General features: G+C 52.7%; 1 protein-coding gene across 1 annotated transcript in view; it reads right to left on the bottom strand.

Annotated features, from left to right (window-relative positions):
- Nucleotides 1-685: 685 nt before the first annotated feature.
- SIL1 (SIL1 nucleotide exchange factor) overlaps nt 686-20,293 on the bottom strand; it is a 79,171-nt gene continuing 59,563 nt past the window's right edge. The window contains 3 exon segments of the mRNA XM_009330010.1: nt 686-1,292; nt 3,630-3,794; nt 6,054-6,150. Of these exon segments, the coding sequence (XP_009328285.1) occupies nt 942-1,292; nt 3,630-3,794; nt 6,054-6,150 (613 nt within the window). The 3' untranslated portion in view covers nt 686-941.

The following is a 20,293-nucleotide window of genomic DNA, read 5'->3' as shown; positions in this document are numbered from 1 at the left end:
AGGAGAGCGTGCTGTACTTCATGGATGAAAAACCCTTGGCTGGCCAGCCTCAACCCCTAGAGATCTTCTTGGAAGCCATTTCCAAAGCCAAGAACAATGCAAGCGGAAAAACTCAATGGTTTGTTGCAGGGCAAAGCGTGCTTCACCAGCTGGTCAGCCCCCCTGACGGAAGGAGCGGGTCCATGGCCGTACCACACCAGGGCTTCGATAGGTGTTTTGACCCCCAGACCACTGGGACGTGGCTGGCCTCCAAGCAGAGGGGGGCTGCAGGAGAGCTCCCAGGGTGGAGCTACGTGACCTACGCAGAGGGGCTGGTGGAGCTGGGTCACGGCCACGCTGACTTGACCGAGGGATGGTCCTGCTCCGAGCGAAGGCTGGATTAGAGACCTCCAGAGAGCCCCTCCAACCAACGTTTCGAGGAAACGACGCTCAGTCCTCCCCTACAAGCACAGAACAGTCCAAAGGCAAACGGTGCTGTCTGAGTGCCGAGCCGCGTTACACAGAAGCAAATAAAAGATCACAGACACCGCGGGTCATCGCCAGGCAAGAACAACGGCAGATGAGAGCTGCGGGAACAAACGCTTCCCTTTGCACAGCGGAGCTGCCTAACAAGGACAGTCCCCCATCCCTCAGTCCTTCCCACCCCAAATAATCCTGCAGACCGACTGAGAACACTCATAAGGTACCATGGTCGGAGGCAACGTAAGCTGAGACTCTACCTCGTTCCCTCTAAGGTATATACCTCTATTTTTCCAGCAGTACCCCATGCAAAAGAAGACATGCCCCCAAACGTTTTAACAATGAAGCTGTTGGCACACTCGCCCAGTGCTTGGATCTCATTTAGTCCAGCAGTTTATTCAAAAGTGCATTTACAGTGGTGCCATCAAAACTCACGCTGTTGCCCTGAATTATCTGGAACTGAACTGAATCTACAGTTGTTTTCATCTTAATTCCTGGATGATGGTATTTACAGACCCAAGGAGTTCCTTGAAATAGCCGTCTTTGTCACCTTCCCTCTGCTCCTCTGCCGCCAGCTCCTCGTACTCGCTGCGTAGGAGGCTGAGGGTGGTGCTGAGGGCCTGGTCCCCCCGGTAGCGCTCCTTGCAGAAGGCCATCAGCACGCCGACCGTCTTGAGGACCTTCTCCCGGGTGTCGTGTTCTGGCATGGCCAGCAGATTGGAAACGACCACGCACCAGTCCTGCTCCACCACCGCTGGGCCTAGCTTGACTTGCCGGTACTGCTGGATTTTCTCTTCCATTTGATCTCCGTGCTGCGAGTCCTCAAGCAGCATCTGTGGGAGGTGGTGGAACATGGATTAATATCCCTATGGGAGAGCAACTGCTCCCAGGAGGTGACACATCATGGGAGAGGAGGATGCACACCCCGTAACACCTGCCTTGGAAAGTGACTTCCAACAGAAAACCAAGACAAGGTTGTGTCCCGGTTCCCTGTTGCCCGTGCACAAAGCTGGCCGCAGGGGCTGGTTGCCCACCCTGGGAAACTCTCGGTGACGGGGGGTTTCAGTATCACACAGCCCTGAAAGGGGACTCGGGGGGGGGGAGGAAGTTCAGCAGAAGACCTGCGAAGTCTCCGGGTCTGCTGCTTTGGGCTGCTGGACAGGCTCCTTCAGCACCTAACAAACATTGCCGCTTGGCTTCATGCGGCTCTTATGGAAGAGATGGAGATCTCGGTCTCCTCCAGCCACAGCCAGAAAAACCTGGCTCCTCTTCCTCCCAGCCTGGTCCAGAAAAACCTGAATACTGAAATTCTGCAGGGACGGTGCCGAGACCAGAAAGGCGCCCGCAGGGACCGGGGCAGGCAGGGCTGCCGGCTCCCTTCCCAGCGAGAGAGCCCTGCCCCGAGCAGCGCCGGGGCCAGGGGGAGGAAGGGAAACCTCCCACCACCCCCCGACACCCTTTGGGGCTTGGGTGCTGGAGCGGCTGTCGATAGCGTGAAATTCCCCAAAGAGGCTCCGTTCCCCCAGTGGACCCCCCTGCTTGGCTGGTGGCCCCCTGTGATAATTACCACGTCTGCGCTTCGCTAATCAGTTCTGCGTAACGCAGGGCTGCTCGCCTCAGACTGCTGAAGGGAGATGAGGGCTTCTGCGGGGCTGGTGAGCAGAAATCCGGCCCTGGGGAATGGAGAGGGCAGCCAGCGTGCCCAGGAGCTGCTGCGAGAAGCGGTCGGACAACCCCATCCCCGGGGGCCGCCTGGGTCCCCGAGGGTGCCCCGAACATTTTCTCCGAGCTGTTCACCAGCTTGGCAATGGACTCCTGCCGTCCCCTGGGCGGCTGCCGTGGGGAGCAGTACGGGACACAGTGGGGACAAGGAGGGACAACGCCGAGGAGACGTCCCCTCTCCCGGTCCCCCCAGAGGGCTGTCTGCTAAACCCCCGCTGGCCATGCAGGATTTGGGGTAAAAAGGAAAGGCGGCGGCAGAAAAAGCTGTTCAGAGCCCCGGCAATTCGTGCTTCAGCGCAGAGAGCTGCCGATGGTAGTTTACGATTGTCAAACCAACCTATTTGACTGTCACCCAGCCCACCCCAAATCTGCCACCCCACTCGGACCAGCCCTGCTCCCCGGCGGGCACTGAGGGCTCTCCCATCTTCTCCGCAGACTGGGAAAGCGAAGGGGCTGGGATCGATACGTGGCGTTCCCAGCCCGAAGGACGGCAAAAAATAAAATTAAAAAAAAAAAATCATTGTTTTAACATAAACCTGAGAATTTGCCGGGGCTGCGGACTGCCCCCAGCCACAGCGGAGCTGGGAACAGACGGGGCTGCCGGAGGGGCGGCCGTAAAATTTGCAGCAGGAGTGAACGGTTCTGGTAAAATGCCCACGTACGCTCCCTTTCCCTGCGAGCAGACAGACAGGATCGCTGCGCGTTAGAGCCAGCACCTGATAGGATTTCAGACCCGCTAAAATAATTTGCACCTTTACAAAGTCTCCTGGAAAACAACTGTTTTAAAACGCAGACGTTGCTCTGCAGTGCCTGAAACCCAAGTATTACAGCAGCAGTAATCGGCAGGGCAAATTGGCTATAAACTGAGTGAAAGTGGATTTCATTTCCATTCTCTGGAGTAAGAGAAACGCACAGACTGAACAACAAGCGATGGCAAGGAAAGACGGGTTTTAAACTGACATTTACAGCAGTAATCCAAGGTATTTGAAAATAAAACGCTTAACATTGTGGGCTCGGCTCCAGCGAGGGACACGCAGGCAGGCAAGGGCCTCTCCAGCAGGCACGGGCGCAGCAACAGCGGCTCATCCCCGGGCACTTGGCTGGACGCCGCAGCCGAGCTCACTGCAGTCCGGTGCCTATTTTCCCTACTCAGGTCCTTGCCATTTTGTTATTTAAACCACCTCAATTTATTATTTAAACGGCGATGGCAGTTTAACGAAAAATAAAGATTTAAGCTCGCTCTGGGCTCTCCCAGGCACTCAGCCCCCGCAGCAGTGGCCCGTGGGCTGGAGGGGACTCATCCCAACAGCACGGACCAGCACCGATGCTGGATCGGCCCCTCCTCACCCTCGTTCTGCGAGAATGCTCGAGGGCCCCTTTGGCTCGGTGAGGGGATGAAGGTGGGGAGTGCCTGGCCGGGTCCCATCCCCTCCCTCCCGGCTCCTCACCTTCTCCACGATGAGGTCGTAGAGGAGCGTCACCACGCGGACGTGGAGGGTCTCCATCCCCTTCTGTCTGAAGAGGCTCCTGAGGACCTGGAGGCCGCCCAGCTTGAGGAACTGCTGCTGGGCGTAGGGGAAGTGTCTCAGCATGGAGGACAGCGCGAAGAGAGCCTGGCGGGGAGAGATGTCCATCAGCACGGTGCCCACAGCCGCCGCATTTGGTGCGGCCTCTCTTCATGGCATCCCATGGGGACAGGAGAAACATGCTCCAACCCATTTGTGCGGAGCTCCCCGGCAGATGCATTCAAACCTCTCCTTGCTGAGAGGCATCTCCGAGAGTCCCCTTTTCTCCTGATCCCAACCCTCCCCAGCGCTGCGAGGCTGCCTGAACTTGGGTGACTTCTACCCAAACTCCAACCCGGACTGTCACCACGTTTGCTAGAACGATAACCCAGAGTGACCTGGGGCCAGCACCTGAACAGACCCAACACCATCGCTTCTCCTCGCAGTTCACCCCCACCGGTCCTCGGTACAGAGCCCAGCTATGGGCTAAGGACGGGGTGAAATGGGGTCCAGCACCGCTCAGCAGAGCCTGATCCCCTCGAGGTGATTTGGGCACCTGGGGAACGTCCTCTTCCTTGCACCCACACAGCTGGAGTACAAGACCATGATGTTTCCTAGGACACAGCCCCAAAACAGGGTCTGTCATGGTGCAGGCATCACCAGCATGCCCGCACTTGCCTCCTGGGCCTTGAGTGGCACGGGGTTAACACCAAGGAGGCAATTAGGGGCTAACCGACTGAATCTTACACTCGTCTAGTTTTTACAGCTGCAGGTTGCAGAGGGGATGGGCTGGCAGAGCCCGGGGCAGGGCTCCTGCCCGAGCGGGGACAGGGATGCTCATCTGGGTGCCTGCCAGCGAGCAGAGCCAGCTCCCCCGCACACCGAGGTGGACCGTGCATCCCCGCCCTCCGGAGACAGATCCGAGCTGACAGCCATCTCTTCCCCAGTCCCATTTGTTTCTATTTTCCATCTTCCAAGTTGCCGCTGGTGAATTGGAGGATGTTTCTGTCTCCTTTTTTAACCATAGGCCCAAGGACGGGGGAGGGAAGAAATGCACTTTTGGCCTCGCTGCTGCACACCGCTGCGAGCGCCGGGGCGGAAAACCCACCGGAGCGGGAGCCATGGGCTGCTGCCCCTTGCAGGAAGGGCCTGGGGCACCAACCTGTCCTTGGGATCCAGGCCTGGAGAGAGACAGGAGACCGTACACAGCATGGGAACTGGAAATTAAAAGCCTCTGTCCTCCTGGAAAAGGGGGTTCAATCCTTGGAGGCTCTCGTAAGGCCACGTGTGAATGTGGACAATACTGAGCTCATCCCTCTCGCTCTTCTCCAGAGAAGGCTGCCACCGGAACGTGTTCAGGCTCACTGGAAAGAATTGTCCCGCACCCACCACCCACGGCTTCAACCGATGTTGGTGAGAGCCTCTGCATGCCCAGCCATCCCTCCCCACCCCAAAATGAGCTCCAGATTGAGCCATGGGCGCTCCTGGGAGGAGTTTCTGAGCATGGAGCATCCTGCGGTGCACTTCTCTGGCCAGGACCTCCTCACACCCGTGGCCGAAAGCAAAGGGGTTCCCCAGCCTCTCCCGTGCCTTTCCCTCGCTGGAGAACTCTTACCATGGACTAAAGGGGAACACGTTTGCAGGAGCTTGTTAAAACACTCGCAGCACACTGCTGTTGGAATAACAGCGGGTGCGTTAAAGATGAATGAAGGAGCTGGTGGTTCCCTCGCCCCGCCGAACCCCCTCTCGCAGGAGGTCACCGTGTTAAACGGTGGGGCTGGGTTTTCGGGAGCAGCCAGATAATTTTACAGCCCGTAAACAGAGGTGGCATCACACGCTAAAGCGAGGGTAATGAGATCTCATGCTCCAGGGAGTATGGCGAGGAGGGAGGGAGGGAGGCGGCGAGGAAGCCCCCACCCCGATGGACAGCACTGCACATTTGGCTGGGGGCTCTCAGCGCCGCTCGGCTTGCTCCAAAGCCACCGCCAGAGGCAGGACACGGGGCTGGCTCCAGCAATTAGCTCTTTCCAAACGTCAGCTCCCATGTTTGTTAGCCTCTGATCGTTACGCCTGCCATGGGGACCCCCCACCTTTTCTCCCAGAGGAGCCACAGCACAGAGCCCTGTCCCCCGTGGGGCTGGCAGAGCTGCCGTGCATGCTGCTGCTGGCAGCGGGGGCGAGACCCGCAGCGCCGGGGGCCAGGGCTGCCGGGGGGGTCCAGCACCCTGGGGTGCACTGGAGCCCACCCAGCATGGGGAGCAGCGCAGGGTCCCACACTCTCACGATGTCAGCGATGCCCCGAGGAGCGCTTACATTCAGTTCAGCACAAAAACGGCTTTACCCAGAGGTGCATCCCTGCCCGCTCACCTTCTTCTTGACAGCCAGGGGTTGTTCTGTAGCCAGAATAACCAGGAGCTTCTGCAGCGCGCCCCCCTCAATTGCTTCTATCTGGACTTTGGGGTTGCTGCAGGGACAAAAGCAAAAGGCAGGTCACCAACAGAGTGGGGCACGGCAGGGTAAGACAGACGCTGGGTCTGTCTCGGGCAGCACCCCGCAGTGGACACGAACGAGGGTCAATCCCCCCCAGTCCCCACCGACCACAGCTCGCAGTTATAGAGAAGGTGCAAAGCCCTGCAGGCCACCCCAAACACAGCACATGACCGATGCAACCTGAAGTGATAGCAACAGGGCTGAGGAAGGGCATCACCCCACCACGTGCCCACATCCGACCTGTCTTCCCCTGGCAAGGAGCCCTGCCCTGCGTTTCCCTCTCAGCTATTAATCCTCTCGCTTTGCATCGCATCTATTCCTTAACGGCCTTTTATTTCAGCTCTCGCTTTCCCCCTCTCACGCTCCTTGTTTGCTGTTAACATGCTGATTTATTTAAATGCTCCTGTGCTGCAGCACCAGCCCTCCAGCTCACCTGAAGGAAGGTCCTGCTTGTCCCCGTCACCTCTGAATCACAAATTACTCCTGGTCTCACCACCCACACACCTCTCGCATCGAGCGCTTTTCTCCAAGGACTACAAATGGCTAAATCCATCCTTCTGTCTGCAGTGACCAGGCTAAAATTTCAGGTCTGGATGTGAACAGCTGCCCCGGGTGCAGGCAGACGAAGACAAGCCTTGCCCACCATCCGCGCTGCCCCAGGCAGGGGCACCTCGGCCACGCAGACGCTTTGCAAACCCACTTCTAGTACATCTTTGAAGGTGGCGGAGAGGTTAGATGCTACAAGCTCCCTCTTTGGCAGGGCTTTCACAGTCTGAGCACGATGTACCGGCTGTCTACATCCCTGATCTCAGGTCTCCCGCACTCTGAGGAAGAGCTCCAGCACTTCAGCCTTTGCTTGACTTTGAAGCAGCAATCGCACTGTGGCCAGACAAAGGTCACGCATCCCTGCTACAGCAAAACACCCACAGCTCTTACCGCTACCAGAAAGCTGCTGGAGCAGCCGGTGCCAAGCATTGTCCAAAAAATAAGAGAGACAGAGGCCGATAGGGTCATAAACAAACAAAAACAGAAGACAAATGGACTTGGGCAGGGAGCAGCTTTGAATTAAACCCATCGCTCCCAGAAATACAGCAAAACACTAAGCTCGACTGTGTCAACCAAGGTGCTGGGCAATCTCTCCAACCCTCCCTGCTCCATCCAGGCTTTGCTTCTCACACCGTTAGGAGTCATCCATGGCTCAGAGGAGGCAGATCTGGTGTGCGGGTTCCTGACTGCAATTACCAGGCTGACCTCAAGGCAGGAAAAGGGGGGTTGTTGAAAGCCACCTTTGATTTCTCCTTCCTCACCCGCTTGCTGTGGCAGGCACCCAGGCAGAGCCACAGCGCAGGCACCCTTCAAAGGAGGGGGACATCTGCGACCTGCCTGGACAGGGCAGGAAGGAGAAAGAACGAATCCAGGGGCTTCAGGATCCTCCTGCAGAAGAGATTTTTGCAGTGTGGTCCACACGTGCACCCGCAGACCCCCGTGTGCCAGCACTGCAGCAGCCCCAGCATCCCTGGGAGCAAACCAGCTTCTGGTAGTGCCTGGGTCCAGGTGGGACCTGAAGCATGTTATCCCCCATCCTCACCATGTCAACAGGCTCAGCAGAGTCTCCTGCAGCAACAGGATATTATTTCCCACCTCAACATGGTGGGAAACGACCTGTGTGGCCAACCCCCTCTTCCTGCAGAGCAGCGATGGCATCTCCGATGGCCTGGCCTGGCCTCTGATTTTGGAGAATCAGGAGCCGCCACAGGCCAACAGCATCAGCCCCAAAACCTTCAGCTGCCCCCAGGCAACCCCTGGACGCAAGGCAGTTTCCCCCCAGATGACAACCGCTGCTGTCATCTCCAGCCATACCTGCAGTCACACGGGCAGCCACGGCCCCTCCAGCACGGGGACGGCCCAGGGACGGGGCTGCAGCCCTGCAGCATCATGGCGCCCTGTCCAGCCTCGGCAACTTCTCCCAGGGCAAAGATGGAGAGAAGAGTACAATGGTGGGATGGAGGACAAACAGCTCCCAGAGCACCGAGCGGTTGGCTGAAGACCTGTCTAACATATCCCAGCAGGCAGAAATGTGCCAAGTGTGACCCTCACCTCAAAAGAGACAGAGATAAGTAATATCTGTCCTACAGAAGTGAATGAATCCTGCATCTTTTTGGTTCAGGTGAATTTATAAGCCAGGCTTGTGATTAGACTCCTTTGGGAGTCCAGAGACATGACACCCAGAAGGCAGCAAGAAAATGCAGCAGTGAGAAGGAATACACATACCAAAGCTGCTGAAGGTTCCTTCAGCAGCGAGTTGGGCACAGACGGCGCTTGAGCTGGGACGGCTGAACACAGCCGTGCTCACCACAACAGCACAAAACCTTCTCCTGCTGGGCAACACCAGCGCAGCTGCCGGGGCCGTGATCAGAGCCCTGTGCATCTCCAAAACCCACCCAGCCGCTCCTGGAGACGCACAGACAGCCCTCCTGCCGTGCCAGGCTCTGCTGCAAACCAGGCAGGAGGGGGAAGAAGAGGTTTTTTTCCAGCTCTGTTTTTCCAGCTCTGGTGTTTGGTTTTTTTGGTCTCTGCCTTTGTCTGCATACAGTTGGGTTGTGCTTGTTTCTGCTTCAGGCTTTTCTAGTGGAAGGCACAGCGCGGAGATTTGGCTCTGCCTGGCACATCATCAGCCATGCTGTCAATGCTGGGGCTCCGTGACCGGTGCGAACAGGAGGCAAAGAAACCACAGCTGCATTTCCAGACCCCAAGGAGGAGCTGGCAACTCTGACACTCAGAAAATACAACTTCTGATCCAAAAACTCAACCAAATTTCACATGCAAGTTACTCCGGGAAAGGGAGACCAGAGTAAGTGCAGAACAAGTTTGCAGGCGGGCACTTTTCTGAGTATAACTGCACTGAAAGGAGACTCTCCTATGCCGGAGACCTCTTAGTGCCATTCAAGGAAAACGTTAAGTTTGGGATATCTAAGTTATTTTGTCACATCTAGCTAAAATAAATAATAAAAACTGTTACAGCAAGGGACGCAACTGAAAAGTTGGTATGCCTTTTAATGCTTGGTTGGTCACCTGGAGGATTAGATCTAATTAAAATCTCTGAACCATGGAGTTTTTGCCAAGGAGCACCTCTAGAGGTTAGGAAGCCTTCCTGGATGGTAGGCGTGCTGCTCACTTCTCAATGTTTCTGTTGTTTAATGTCTCTACTATCAACAGTCCAGGCTTCACGCTAACAAAAAAAGCTCATTTGAGGGTTTGGAAAACTCAGCACAGATCTGTACAAATTACACTGTCAAGCCCAGGGAAAAGCAGCCTGAACAAAATAAATACAATGAGACAGACTGTGGAGCGCTCACATGGGAAATTCAACCTGTGCTAGTCTGCTAATGGATAAGGGGATGGTGGCGCCAGCAAGAAATTCACTGAAATGAAACTCTGAGGCTGGGATAGAGACTGAATACAGCCTACGACGACACCCCCTGATGCTACAGTGACGGCAAAGATCTGGGAGCACTCAACAGATGAGATTAACCAGCCTCAAACCTGGGTGAGGAACAGCCACAAGGCTATGGGGACTCGACAGAAGTGCCCTGCTCAGGTTCAAGCGGCTTCCCAAGAGGGCCCCTGCATGTGCTAAATGCAGCCCCGGTTCGCCCTGGGAGGACCCACCCCAACTGCAGGACCACAACGCATCCCCTCCTGATATGGCCCTCACCACACGTCTGAGGTTTTTGTCCCTCCTAGCCATGTGGCCCACGTCCATCACATCCATCTCTCATTCTGTTCCTGAAGAGTAGAAAACAAGGCTGGGTACAGGCTCATCATGATTGATCCATGCAAGAAACCGCCTGGGTGCTGGGACAGGCTGGGGTTCACTAGCACGCTGCTGGTGTTCACGCTGGCCAAGATGCATTGAGCAGGGATGAAGAGGTCAGGGAGACCGGCAGGAATCCCTACTGCCCACACGTGTCCATGCTGTCATCTCTGAGCAGCTCCTGAGAAAGCTCTGTCCCTTGCAAGGTGGGCTTTGTCCTTGGACAGAAGATCCTGAACTTCTTGAGACATAGGTCATCCATCCCAGATCATGAGATGACCTCTGAACAGCTCTAGACATGGGCCACCAGACCCTCTTGATACGGATCCTGGAGACAATACCCTCTTTCCCAGGGTGTTGTCTACGGTCTACTCTCTGTGCCTTCAAATCCCAACCCAGGCTGATCCTCCAACCCAACTCCAGATGTCCCTGCTGCCTGCAGACATCCCTGCTTCTCCTCACCTCTCCCAGGGATCTCCGGAGACAGGCTCACCCAGCCTGTCAAAAGCACACCGCAGCACTGAAGACGCACCCTTGTGACCACAAGACAAACAACATTTATGTTTCCCACTGCTGCCTCCTTCCGAAGCTCCTGGAGTTGTGACTTTGCCGAGCACAAACTTCATGTGCCATTTCATCAGCCCAGCACGTTTCCTTCTTGGTGGCTGGAGGAGGGCGACCGTGCCCTTCGGCAGAGAGGGGAAAACACAAATGCAGGGGAGGGAAAGCCAACAGAAAACCTCCATCTGAGCCTGCCTGCTGCAGGTCGCAATGGCAGAAGGAAACACTCCATTTTCTGCCAGTTTATATTTCACTGCGTTGGAGTTACAACTTCCGACGAAGGGCCAGAAATTATTACAGTCAAGGCTTGTTTGCCGGAACACCACAAGCCTCAACAGCGCACGGAGAGGGGAGCAAAAGTAATAAAAACAAGGGTTGATGCGCTGTGATCAGTGCTATCGGAGTAAAACTGAAATGAAGTTGCCCCAGCGACCGGTGACAGGTCCTGCCTTGGGTGGGTGGTGAAGGCAGAGGTGGGACCTGGCATCTTCCACCAGCTGCCAGGTCGGGATGTTTGCTCCTTTCTTCCTGTTTTTCTTCCATTAAAGCTCTTTGTGGAAGCAGCAAGACCTTAGGACGGGGATGACCGGCCAGAGGATGATGGAGGCTTCCTGGAGGAAACATGTTCTCACAAGCTGGGATCAGAGCCCTCCAAACAGCCTCTCCACGCGCTGTAGCTTGTAATCCCACACACGCTGCAATTCCCCGGCACCTTGCTGTCGGGCTGTTAGGGCCCTGCTTGTGGGACGGCTGCCGTTTCTCCCCGGACGTTGTTTTGGGCATGCCAAGGAGCAGCACCAGTATGGGGGACACAGCTGTTGCTCCTGAAAATCCAGCACGGGCTTCTCTGCCATTTTCACTGGCAAACTCATTACATGGAAGCAGCTCCTGTTTCGCTGAAGAGAGGATTTTTTAGAGTACTATCCATTAAGAGATACTCTTACCCTAATTCCTCCTAGGATGACCCCAAGTACACGTGCACAAATTTAGGAGAGGCTTTTCAAAGTGTTTCCAGACCGCACATGCGAGTGGCATGGGAAGACTGAAAAGCAGCAACACAGCCCCGAGGCAACAGTGGCTCTTGAGTTACATGGGAACTTGCAATATGGCAGCAAAATTAGATTTAAATTAAAAAAAAAAAAAAAAGAAAGAAAAGCCAAGTGGTGCGGAGGGACCTGGGGACTTGGAAGCACAGAGCAGGGCAGGCAGGCAAACGTTCTCATCTCCACTGCTCCGGCAAGGACACACAGAGAATATTTATTTCTTGGCCTGCTTGTTGTACAAACCGCACGAGACCCCAGAAAAAAAGACCCCTTCTTACTCTGAGCAACCTGCCGAAGCCAGGTAGAGAAAGACCAAAAAGAGGCGCGAATGGGGGAGCGCAATGGAGGGGATGCTCCTGCCCAGCAGGAGCAGGGTGCTGAGCACAGCACTTCTCCTGCCCTGGCTGGAGCGTGTCCCACCGCGGTGGGGGCCACACACCCGCTCGCATGGCCACCGGCTGCTGAGCTACACCAGCATCCTCCCCAGGGCACAGGGAGGTAAGCCTGGAGGTAAGCTCGTGCTTTGATGAAAGCCTGGCATGACAGTGAAAAGGCGTGATAATCACTGGGCTAGACAGGACTTAATGGGTCTCTTCTCTCGTCAGAACCAGCAGTCTGCAATGCCACATGGGAAATCAAAGCCAGGATCAAAGTCTGTAAGTCTGTGAAACAGGCTAAAAAATTTAGTACAGTCTATTTAGCTTGTGCTATAACCTGAGGATCAGAAAGAGGCAGCAAGGCAGCATGGCTTACCTTGCCCTCCCCCTCCCTCCAGCCCCGCTCCCCAGCTTTCACTCCAAAATCTGTTAACAAAGAAAATGAGAGTGCACCAATGCTTTCCTCGCAGGAGAGTGAAGTGGCTTGAGGTCGAAATGTACCTACGATGGCATTACAACTCCAAGCCTTGCCTGGCTTCTTGTGCCTCTCAACCTTTCACACCCAGGTAAGAATTTGAAAGGCAACAGAAAAGGTCATTTTTGTGAGTCCTGGAAACCAAAAGCAATACAAGCAGGGTCACACGTGAAAGGCCACCAACTTTTTCAGAGGCCTCTGTATTTGGGAGGATTTCTGACAGCTCTTGTAAGTACATTCACATTAAAAGTACCTGACAAATAATAGATAGAGAGATAAAACTGATCATTACAATGTCAACGCTTAAAGGTTTGACTGGAATTCAGTAATTCCAGCCCGACCTATAGCTGTAAATCTGAAACTCTGAATAAGCGCAGAAAAAAGAGGCAGGATAATCAGCAGCTCATTAATACTTGCGCGATTGAATTTTAGATTGCAGTTTTAAGAAAAGACAAAAAAAAAGCATTAAAATAGTCCAAGTGAGAAGTGACACATGCAGAGAATACGCTTTCCTGTTGCATTCAAAGCACTGGCTACAGCATGAACTATCCCCATCGGAAATGACTGCGGAGCAGCTGCAGCAAGCCCAGCCGGCTCCAAATCCACAGCTTCCCAGGTGCGCACCAGTGGGCTACATCTCCTTCCAAACTTTGTTCTTAAGAAGAGGATAACCGGGACAACTCAGTGCGAACAATTCTGCAGCCCCCCCGGCCCCGTCCTCTGAAACAACCACCCTGGCTCTGCCGCGGGATGCCAGCAAATGATGCTTAAGCACGGGGTTGGTGAATCTCTCACAAAAATACATATTTAACCCAGAGGCTTTCCGTTATTGCAGAGTCCCACGCTATTGAAATGGAGATGGGACATTTGCACGCACAACATGAGACGTACAGGGTAACAATAAGATAACCCCAGCCCCAACAAGGCTGCCTGCGACTATTCAGAGTTAGAAGGAGGAGGGAGGAAGCACAGACACCCCCAAAGCCCCCACTGAGGTCCGCATGCAGCAGAACTGGCCTAGAATTCTTCTCTGAGCATCAGCTCAAATCTGAGTTTATCACAGACAAAGGCCATCAGAGCTACGACTTAAGGAGATTAAAAACCACCCAGGAAAATGAAGTCCTAAGTAGTTGTGCCGATCAAAATACAGCGAAGAAGAAAGTGGGGGTGAGGGGGGGAAACCTGACAAAAGAAAAACTTGGTTTCAATAGGCAACACAATACAACAATTTTGTATGAAAGATGTGAAGCATAAAAGAGATGTTAGATGTTCAAAAGCAGAGAATATAGGAGAGACATAAAAAAAAAACCCGAGAAGATGAAAATCTCCACTTCAATGCAATGCTGCCTTCTCACTTTCTACCAAGCCAGGCGCTCATCACAGTAGCGGGGGAGCAGCAGCATCCCTGTGAGAGCAACATGTCTCAACGTGACATAATGGATTACATAGATGCAAGTATGGTTTTTAATGAGCTATTATGTTATTGAGTATTTGTTGCTAAGAGGAGAATAGAACTGCAGAGAACAAGTTGGAGCTGAGTATGTGATTCTGTGATTTTGATGGGCTAATGTGATACTTGAACCAAGGGAGCATGAGTTACCCCACAGAGGCAGAAATAGTGTGTAAGACCACCTGGGAAAAGCTGGGGGAACCCTGGCTTGCTATCGACCATATATCTGCGTCCCAGGCACCAGCAAGAGATAGCTGAGCTTCTTATGAGCCCTGCAACGTCCCTGCTGAAAGCAGGAGGGCTATAACATCCCACTACGGCCAAGCCCTGAGCTCCCTGGGGATACAGTGATGTCGGGTTTAACCGGGGCAAACTCCGCTCTCAGATAGGCGATGTAACTAGGAATTACCTAACGTGAGTTTCTGGCCCTTTGCAGTCACAACGATTTCAAGTTGGAAGCGCAGAGCGGAGCTACTTCTTGTGGCGCGGCCAGGGTCGAGAGCCATCGGGAGCCCCGCGGGGAGGGGACGCGGCTCGCCTAAGCCCAGAGAGGGCAACGCTAAGGCGGCTAATATTTTGGAACAGGAAAAAAAAAAAAAATGAGAAGAGCTGCAGTGCTGTCATGTAGCATAACAGATGGATAATTAGATTTATATGAAGAGCTGTAAAAGTAAGTAATTAAATAAAAATACAGAATAGCAAATCTGCCGCAGCGAGACACCTCGTAGGGGTGCAGAAAGCCCCAGCCACAGGGGAGCAGGTGGCAAAGCCAGGGCACTCGTTTGGGACAACCAAAACAAGGACTTGTCCAAAGCGTGACTGCTCCAGAGAGGAGCGAGGTGAACAGAGGGACCAAGTCGAGCTGCAGCAAAACCCTTCCTCCTCCTTGCCTCTCCGCGGAGCAGAGTAGAAGAGTGAATACCAGTTCCAGACAATAAAATCTTAGGTGCCATAACAAAATCAACTGCGCCAAATTGTTCTGCTGAACGCACACAAACTGACAGGTTGTATTTATATCTGTAGGAAAAAAGGTACCATGAAAATGGGCTGGAGATCGCACACAGTAACAAAGAGCCCAGGCACGCGTGAGGCTCCCGAGGACACCCCCAGAGCCCCTCTCTTCTCCTGACCCTCACGGTCGCCAGCTCTGAGCTTTATTTTGGTGCCAGCACATAGCCCCCAGCTACGCGAACATGGCTGGGTGACTCGCTGGTCTGCTTTGGAGGGGGTTGTGCACCTAAAGCTCCCACCGACGCCCGGGCAAGTGGAGGGGTGCAGCTCTCAACAGCCTCAGATACCAGCTCAGCATCCACGAGTTTAATCAAAGACCCGCAAACCATTTTATGATTAAAAAGCAAAGGTTTTTGGATTCTCGGGGCTATCGCCGTCACCCTGTCAGCACAGAGCCAGAGGAGCCTGCAGAGGAAAGAGCATGAAACAGCACCATCAAGGCTAGCCTATCTTCTCTGTTCTCCTGACGGTGAAGGATAGACCCATACAGTCCGCTCCGGAGGGTTTGTCAACCTGCTGTGATTTAAGGGCTGGACTGGGTGACTCATGCCGCATCTGGAACGATCAAGGGGAACTGCGTGAGCTCTCTTCCAGCACAACGTGTTGAACGACTGATCCTTCCAGGTAGGTACGAGCAAGTGCTCCACAGTGCATGGAGAAGGACACCACAGGAACTCCCCCCAGCACTCAGTCACCCAGACTAATGCTTTATTTTGAGGTGTAAATCAACCTTAAGGCTATACGTGCCATGTGCCATACAAAACACTCCCTATATATTTCTGAAAGCCTGTTATTTTACCATAGATCAAATGCATATCGGTGCCTAAGGATGGGGTCTGTTTCATCAGAGGCTGCATTAACAAAAAGCGAGTGATTCTCTACGAGTGCAAGCAGAACTCAATTTATTTCCATGCCATTTTAGCCATAGCCCACAAAAATTGTGTTGATTTCTTTTCAAAAATCACAACACAGCAAGGAACAAGAACAATATTGCAGGATTAATACCACGTCCTTGAGCGCATCCAGTGTTTTTCATCACAGAGACTTCAAAGCATCCCCAATTTATAGACGGGGAAACTGAAGTGCTCCCAGGAGCATCGGCAGCCGCACTAGGGTGCAAAAGCATGAGTGCTGGGCTCCTGCCTCCCTGCTCCTCCCCTTCTTCACGCTCCTTTTCTCTGCATGCCTCCAGCCTCCTGGCTCCAAAACTCGACTGGCCTAGGATGGTAGCAAACACAGGAGCACCCAAGGTCCTACCTAGCTCTTTGCTGCTGCTGCAGGACCCCTGAACAAGACCCTTCTGTGACAGTAACTCGCAGTGGGGCAGCTTTGCACAGAAGCATCCTTGCAAGATCTGCCATGTCGCACTGAGCATAATTCAAGGCATGCAAAATTATTCAAATATTCCAACAAAACCTATACACACGCCTTAGGTAACATGAAAACACTGCAAAAAGCTGTCTGAAAGCACCGCAAGAAGAAAGCCTTAGTGCTAACTGCCGGGTTCCTAACACTGGTTTATATTCTCCAGCGGCAGCGAGTGCCTAACACATCTCACTAATAATCTTGAGAGACATTAAAAGGTGGCCTGAGGCTAAGACCTTCGATTGTTATTCACTTTATTTGTTTGCTTGCTCATTTGAGCTGATTTTTCTTTAAGACAAGTGCTAACAATATAAAAAAAAAAAAAAGAAAGCCCTTGCCTGGCACGTCCCTGTTGGGAGTGCCAGCGGAGCGCAGGCACTCTCCAGCTCTTACCACGAGACACAAAGCGAAGTGTGAGAACAGGCACTTCACTTCTCTCCCTTCCAGCAGCATCTCCGAGATGCACTGTCCTATTTTAACCCTGCCATCTGTTTCGCAACTCTCTGCGTTCCTCCCGTAACCAAGGAAGGCAGTGCATTACAACAAGCAAATCTTTCTGTCATCTCCCACCCATTTTTCTTACGGATGTGCCCCAGAGCACCCCCGAGTGCCACGACAGAAGGTATTGCTCCTAAACAACCGATCTGCTCATCGCTTACGAGCCTCATCTCAATCCACCTCACTCCTCTACAGGGAAGGGAAGATGCTGGATCACAGGGAGAATCACACTCACTGCAATGTCACGTTTTAAACTCTGGCTGTTCCTACTCCCACCGGGTTTAACAGTGCTATTAGAATCACTTTAGACTAGAAAAGTAGATTTGTTTCACTGAGTCATGATTCAAAAATGAGACTTTGCTCCATTTACAAAAGCAAATCACCATCTTGCAAATGCCAAGCACAGATCCCAGCTCCAAAAGCGAAGCCTGGGGAATGCTTCCAGCCAGAGAAAGAATGGAAAAGCTGCATCTGCAGAAGCTGGGAAACCTTTATTTATCTGGTTTTCATAAACAGAAAGCATGACCTGTGGAACACCAGCTCCTGGAAAAATCTAATGAACTCATTCTGCATCAAGCAACTTAATCACGCATTAATAGAGGGGCGAGCGACAGCAGGAGTGTGGCCACTGGACCAGGGACTGCGATGCTGCAACGCAACCCACAGACGATTCAAGCCAGTTCCTGGGTGGGAAGCCCTCAAAGAAAACTTGGGAGTCACAGAAAGCACCAGCAATTCTTTCTGCTTTCTGATTCATCCCTACTCAAACACCCACATGCCACGGCAGAGGAGGCTGGAACTGCTACATTTAGGATGACATTTAAAAATCAAGGTTGTGCTGCTGATGGTCATTAAAAATCCAACAGCATTTTTCAGAAACAAGTGGGTACTCGCATCGATGTCCCTGCCAAATACCAGCACAGCAGTAATTTTTCTAGCAGCTTCAGTTAAAAGATAAAGGAAAATTGCACCCACCTATAATTACTGTTATTACTGTTGTTTTTTAAACATTCACTATATACCTTTATATTTTCTAAATACAAAATAAGACGGAAACATTTCCCCAAACCTTTCTAAGTGTCAGATTCATCTCACTTAACATTAGACACCTAAAATTAAGACATCTAGCTCAGACGAGCTGCCTGGGCTCCCTCGGTGACGTGTTCCAACCTGTGGTCTGCACATCCCTGGAGACCCAACAACTGTTTCTGTATTTCCATGGGACTTGCCCAGGCTAATCCAGAAAGGCAAGTCTACAGTCCAAGTCTACAGTCCAAGGCTTTAGATTCACTCTAAAGGGGGCTGCATCTATTTTGAAAGTGCCTGAGGAATTCACGGTCACCAGCAGCGAGCAGAAATGATGGTTTGCCCCATGGGAGGTGGGGCTGTCTTTGACTCCTGTCTTACGATGGAACAATTTGTCTTTTGGAGGCTCTTTGTCTCTTTGGAGGTCTTTTTGTCTCTCTCGCCTGGCTGGAGATGGAGCCTGGATAGTTAGCTCAGGTGGATCCTCATGAAAGGAAGACTCAAGCTAGGTGATGTCATCTTCAGAGAGAGGGTGAAGGAAACACCTACGAATGACTGAATCACGCTGTCAAGGAGTTAAAATGACCAAGCTAGCTAATAAGATATGGTAATAATGCAATGAATTCACATGCATATATAAGAAACAAAGCCGTGGCAGGTACCACAGCTAAACTGGATATTCAGAAAGGGCTGGAGCAAGGAGAGGAAGCACGTTCAGAAGGGAACATTTTGCATAAAAGATCCAGTGGAGTAAGATAATTGTGCAAGAAGAAGCGAATTTCAGCAGTGTCCTACATCACTGACAGATAGAGAGAACGGATACCTCGACAAAGAAAGCCGACATGCCAATTAAGTTTTAATGACCCTAAAGGCAAAGAGAAAAAGCCCTCATCTGCTACAGTGGAGGAGGGAGCCAACAGACAGACTTAGCCTGGCAATGAAATAGTTAGAAAAAGCCAGAAAGATCTTGAGATGAACACTGCCTCTGTAATGGACAGCAGTGATACAAGCATCAGAGGTAGGTTCCGCGAGGCAGGAGGTAAGGGCTTAATCACCAGGGCAGAAGAAAGCTCTGAGAGCTGAGAGTGGTTGCGGAAGATGAGATGCCTGGATTCAGAAACAGCTTGAATGTGAAGGGTGAAGGAGGAAGCGGGGTGCAATTTATTCAACGCTCTGGAACTGCGGAAAGACATACGCTACGCAAATGTTAGTTGTGATGATCACTTCCCACTGCTAGACTTCGTTAAGAGAGGACGGGAAGGTGACACAACCAGAAGTTCACACATGTGCTGTGAAGGCGCAGGAGGAGAGAAGACTTGCCAGTAATTGCCAGGATGTAAAACCCCAGTCGATCGCAGCCTAGTAAACAAATCTGGGTCTGCGTTCCCATCTGCCTTGTACCGAGGAGAGAGGGAAGCCGCTGCCCAGTGGGTCTGCGGAGGGCACGGTGCACGCCGCTGGGTGGTCTGCCTGCCCTGGGGTTGACGGGGTGCTGCGTCTGCCTTCAGAAGTTGACGGGGTGCTGCATCTGCCTTCAGAAGCTGTAGATGCTTAAGGAAATCATTTCAGAAACCGATGGTCCTAAACCGATGCTTCCTGCCCGACGGACATTCGTGAACCCACGTGGGAGCACCCTACGCTGAGCTGGTGTAGAGTGTCTCCTTGCCAATGTCCATCAGCTCAGCACAGAGCAGTCAGACTGATTTCGGGCCATTTACACAAAGGAGCTTGCCACGGCCTCCAGCTGAGTACACAAACCCCGTGAGATGAGAAGCCGCCTGCTCTGCGCTAATGACTAATGACATGAGTGCATCATCCTCCCTTGGCCATCCCCTGGAGTGTGAAACACTGGCCGCCTTCCCAAGCGGGGCTGCTATTACCTCCCACAGACAATATCCACTACTGATTTGTGACAATGATATCAGCATCCACAAACGTCCTGCCTTCTTTTGTCCTTACTCACATCATTCCCTTTCTGCTCCCCCCAGCAGCAAGGACACCAGCTTGCCACCAGACCAAGGAGGATCAGTGCAGCTCTTCATCCTCCCCCACAGTATGGGTTGGCTCTTCACCTTACCCCACAGTTGATGGTATTGAGTGGTACCAGCACAGCAAGGTGAGACATTCCCCAGGTTGGGCAATGCAGAGTCCAGGTCAACAGGTATCGTGGGTGACGTGACCCATCCGAGCAGCTGCCTAGAAACCATCACCCCATGGAGAATCACTCGCCACACCGACCTACCTCCTTCCCACTCTTCTTCCGCCTATTGTGCAAAAGCAAGAAAAAATTCTCAGTTTGATCTCAACTGATCAATTTGAAATTCAGCAATGGATGTCATCTATTATTCTCCCCCAGTAGGGCTCACTGGACAGTAAGAGTTGGAGACAAACCGATTGTCGTGTTGGGAAACAGGACTTGGACAGGCTTTGTTTAAGTCCATCTTGCAGAACCAATTTGAACATTCAATTCAAATTCTCTCTCTTTTGTGTGCATTCT

Source organism: Pygoscelis adeliae, unplaced genomic scaffold (genome assembly GCF_000699105.1).
Source record: "Pygoscelis adeliae isolate BGI_AS28 unplaced genomic scaffold, ASM69910v1 Scaffold248, whole genome shotgun sequence".
Classification (NCBI taxonomy): Eukaryota; Metazoa; Chordata; class Aves; order Sphenisciformes; family Spheniscidae; genus Pygoscelis; species Pygoscelis adeliae.
Note: the sequence above shows the minus strand (reverse complement) of the source record. Positions and strands in the feature narration are given on the sequence as shown.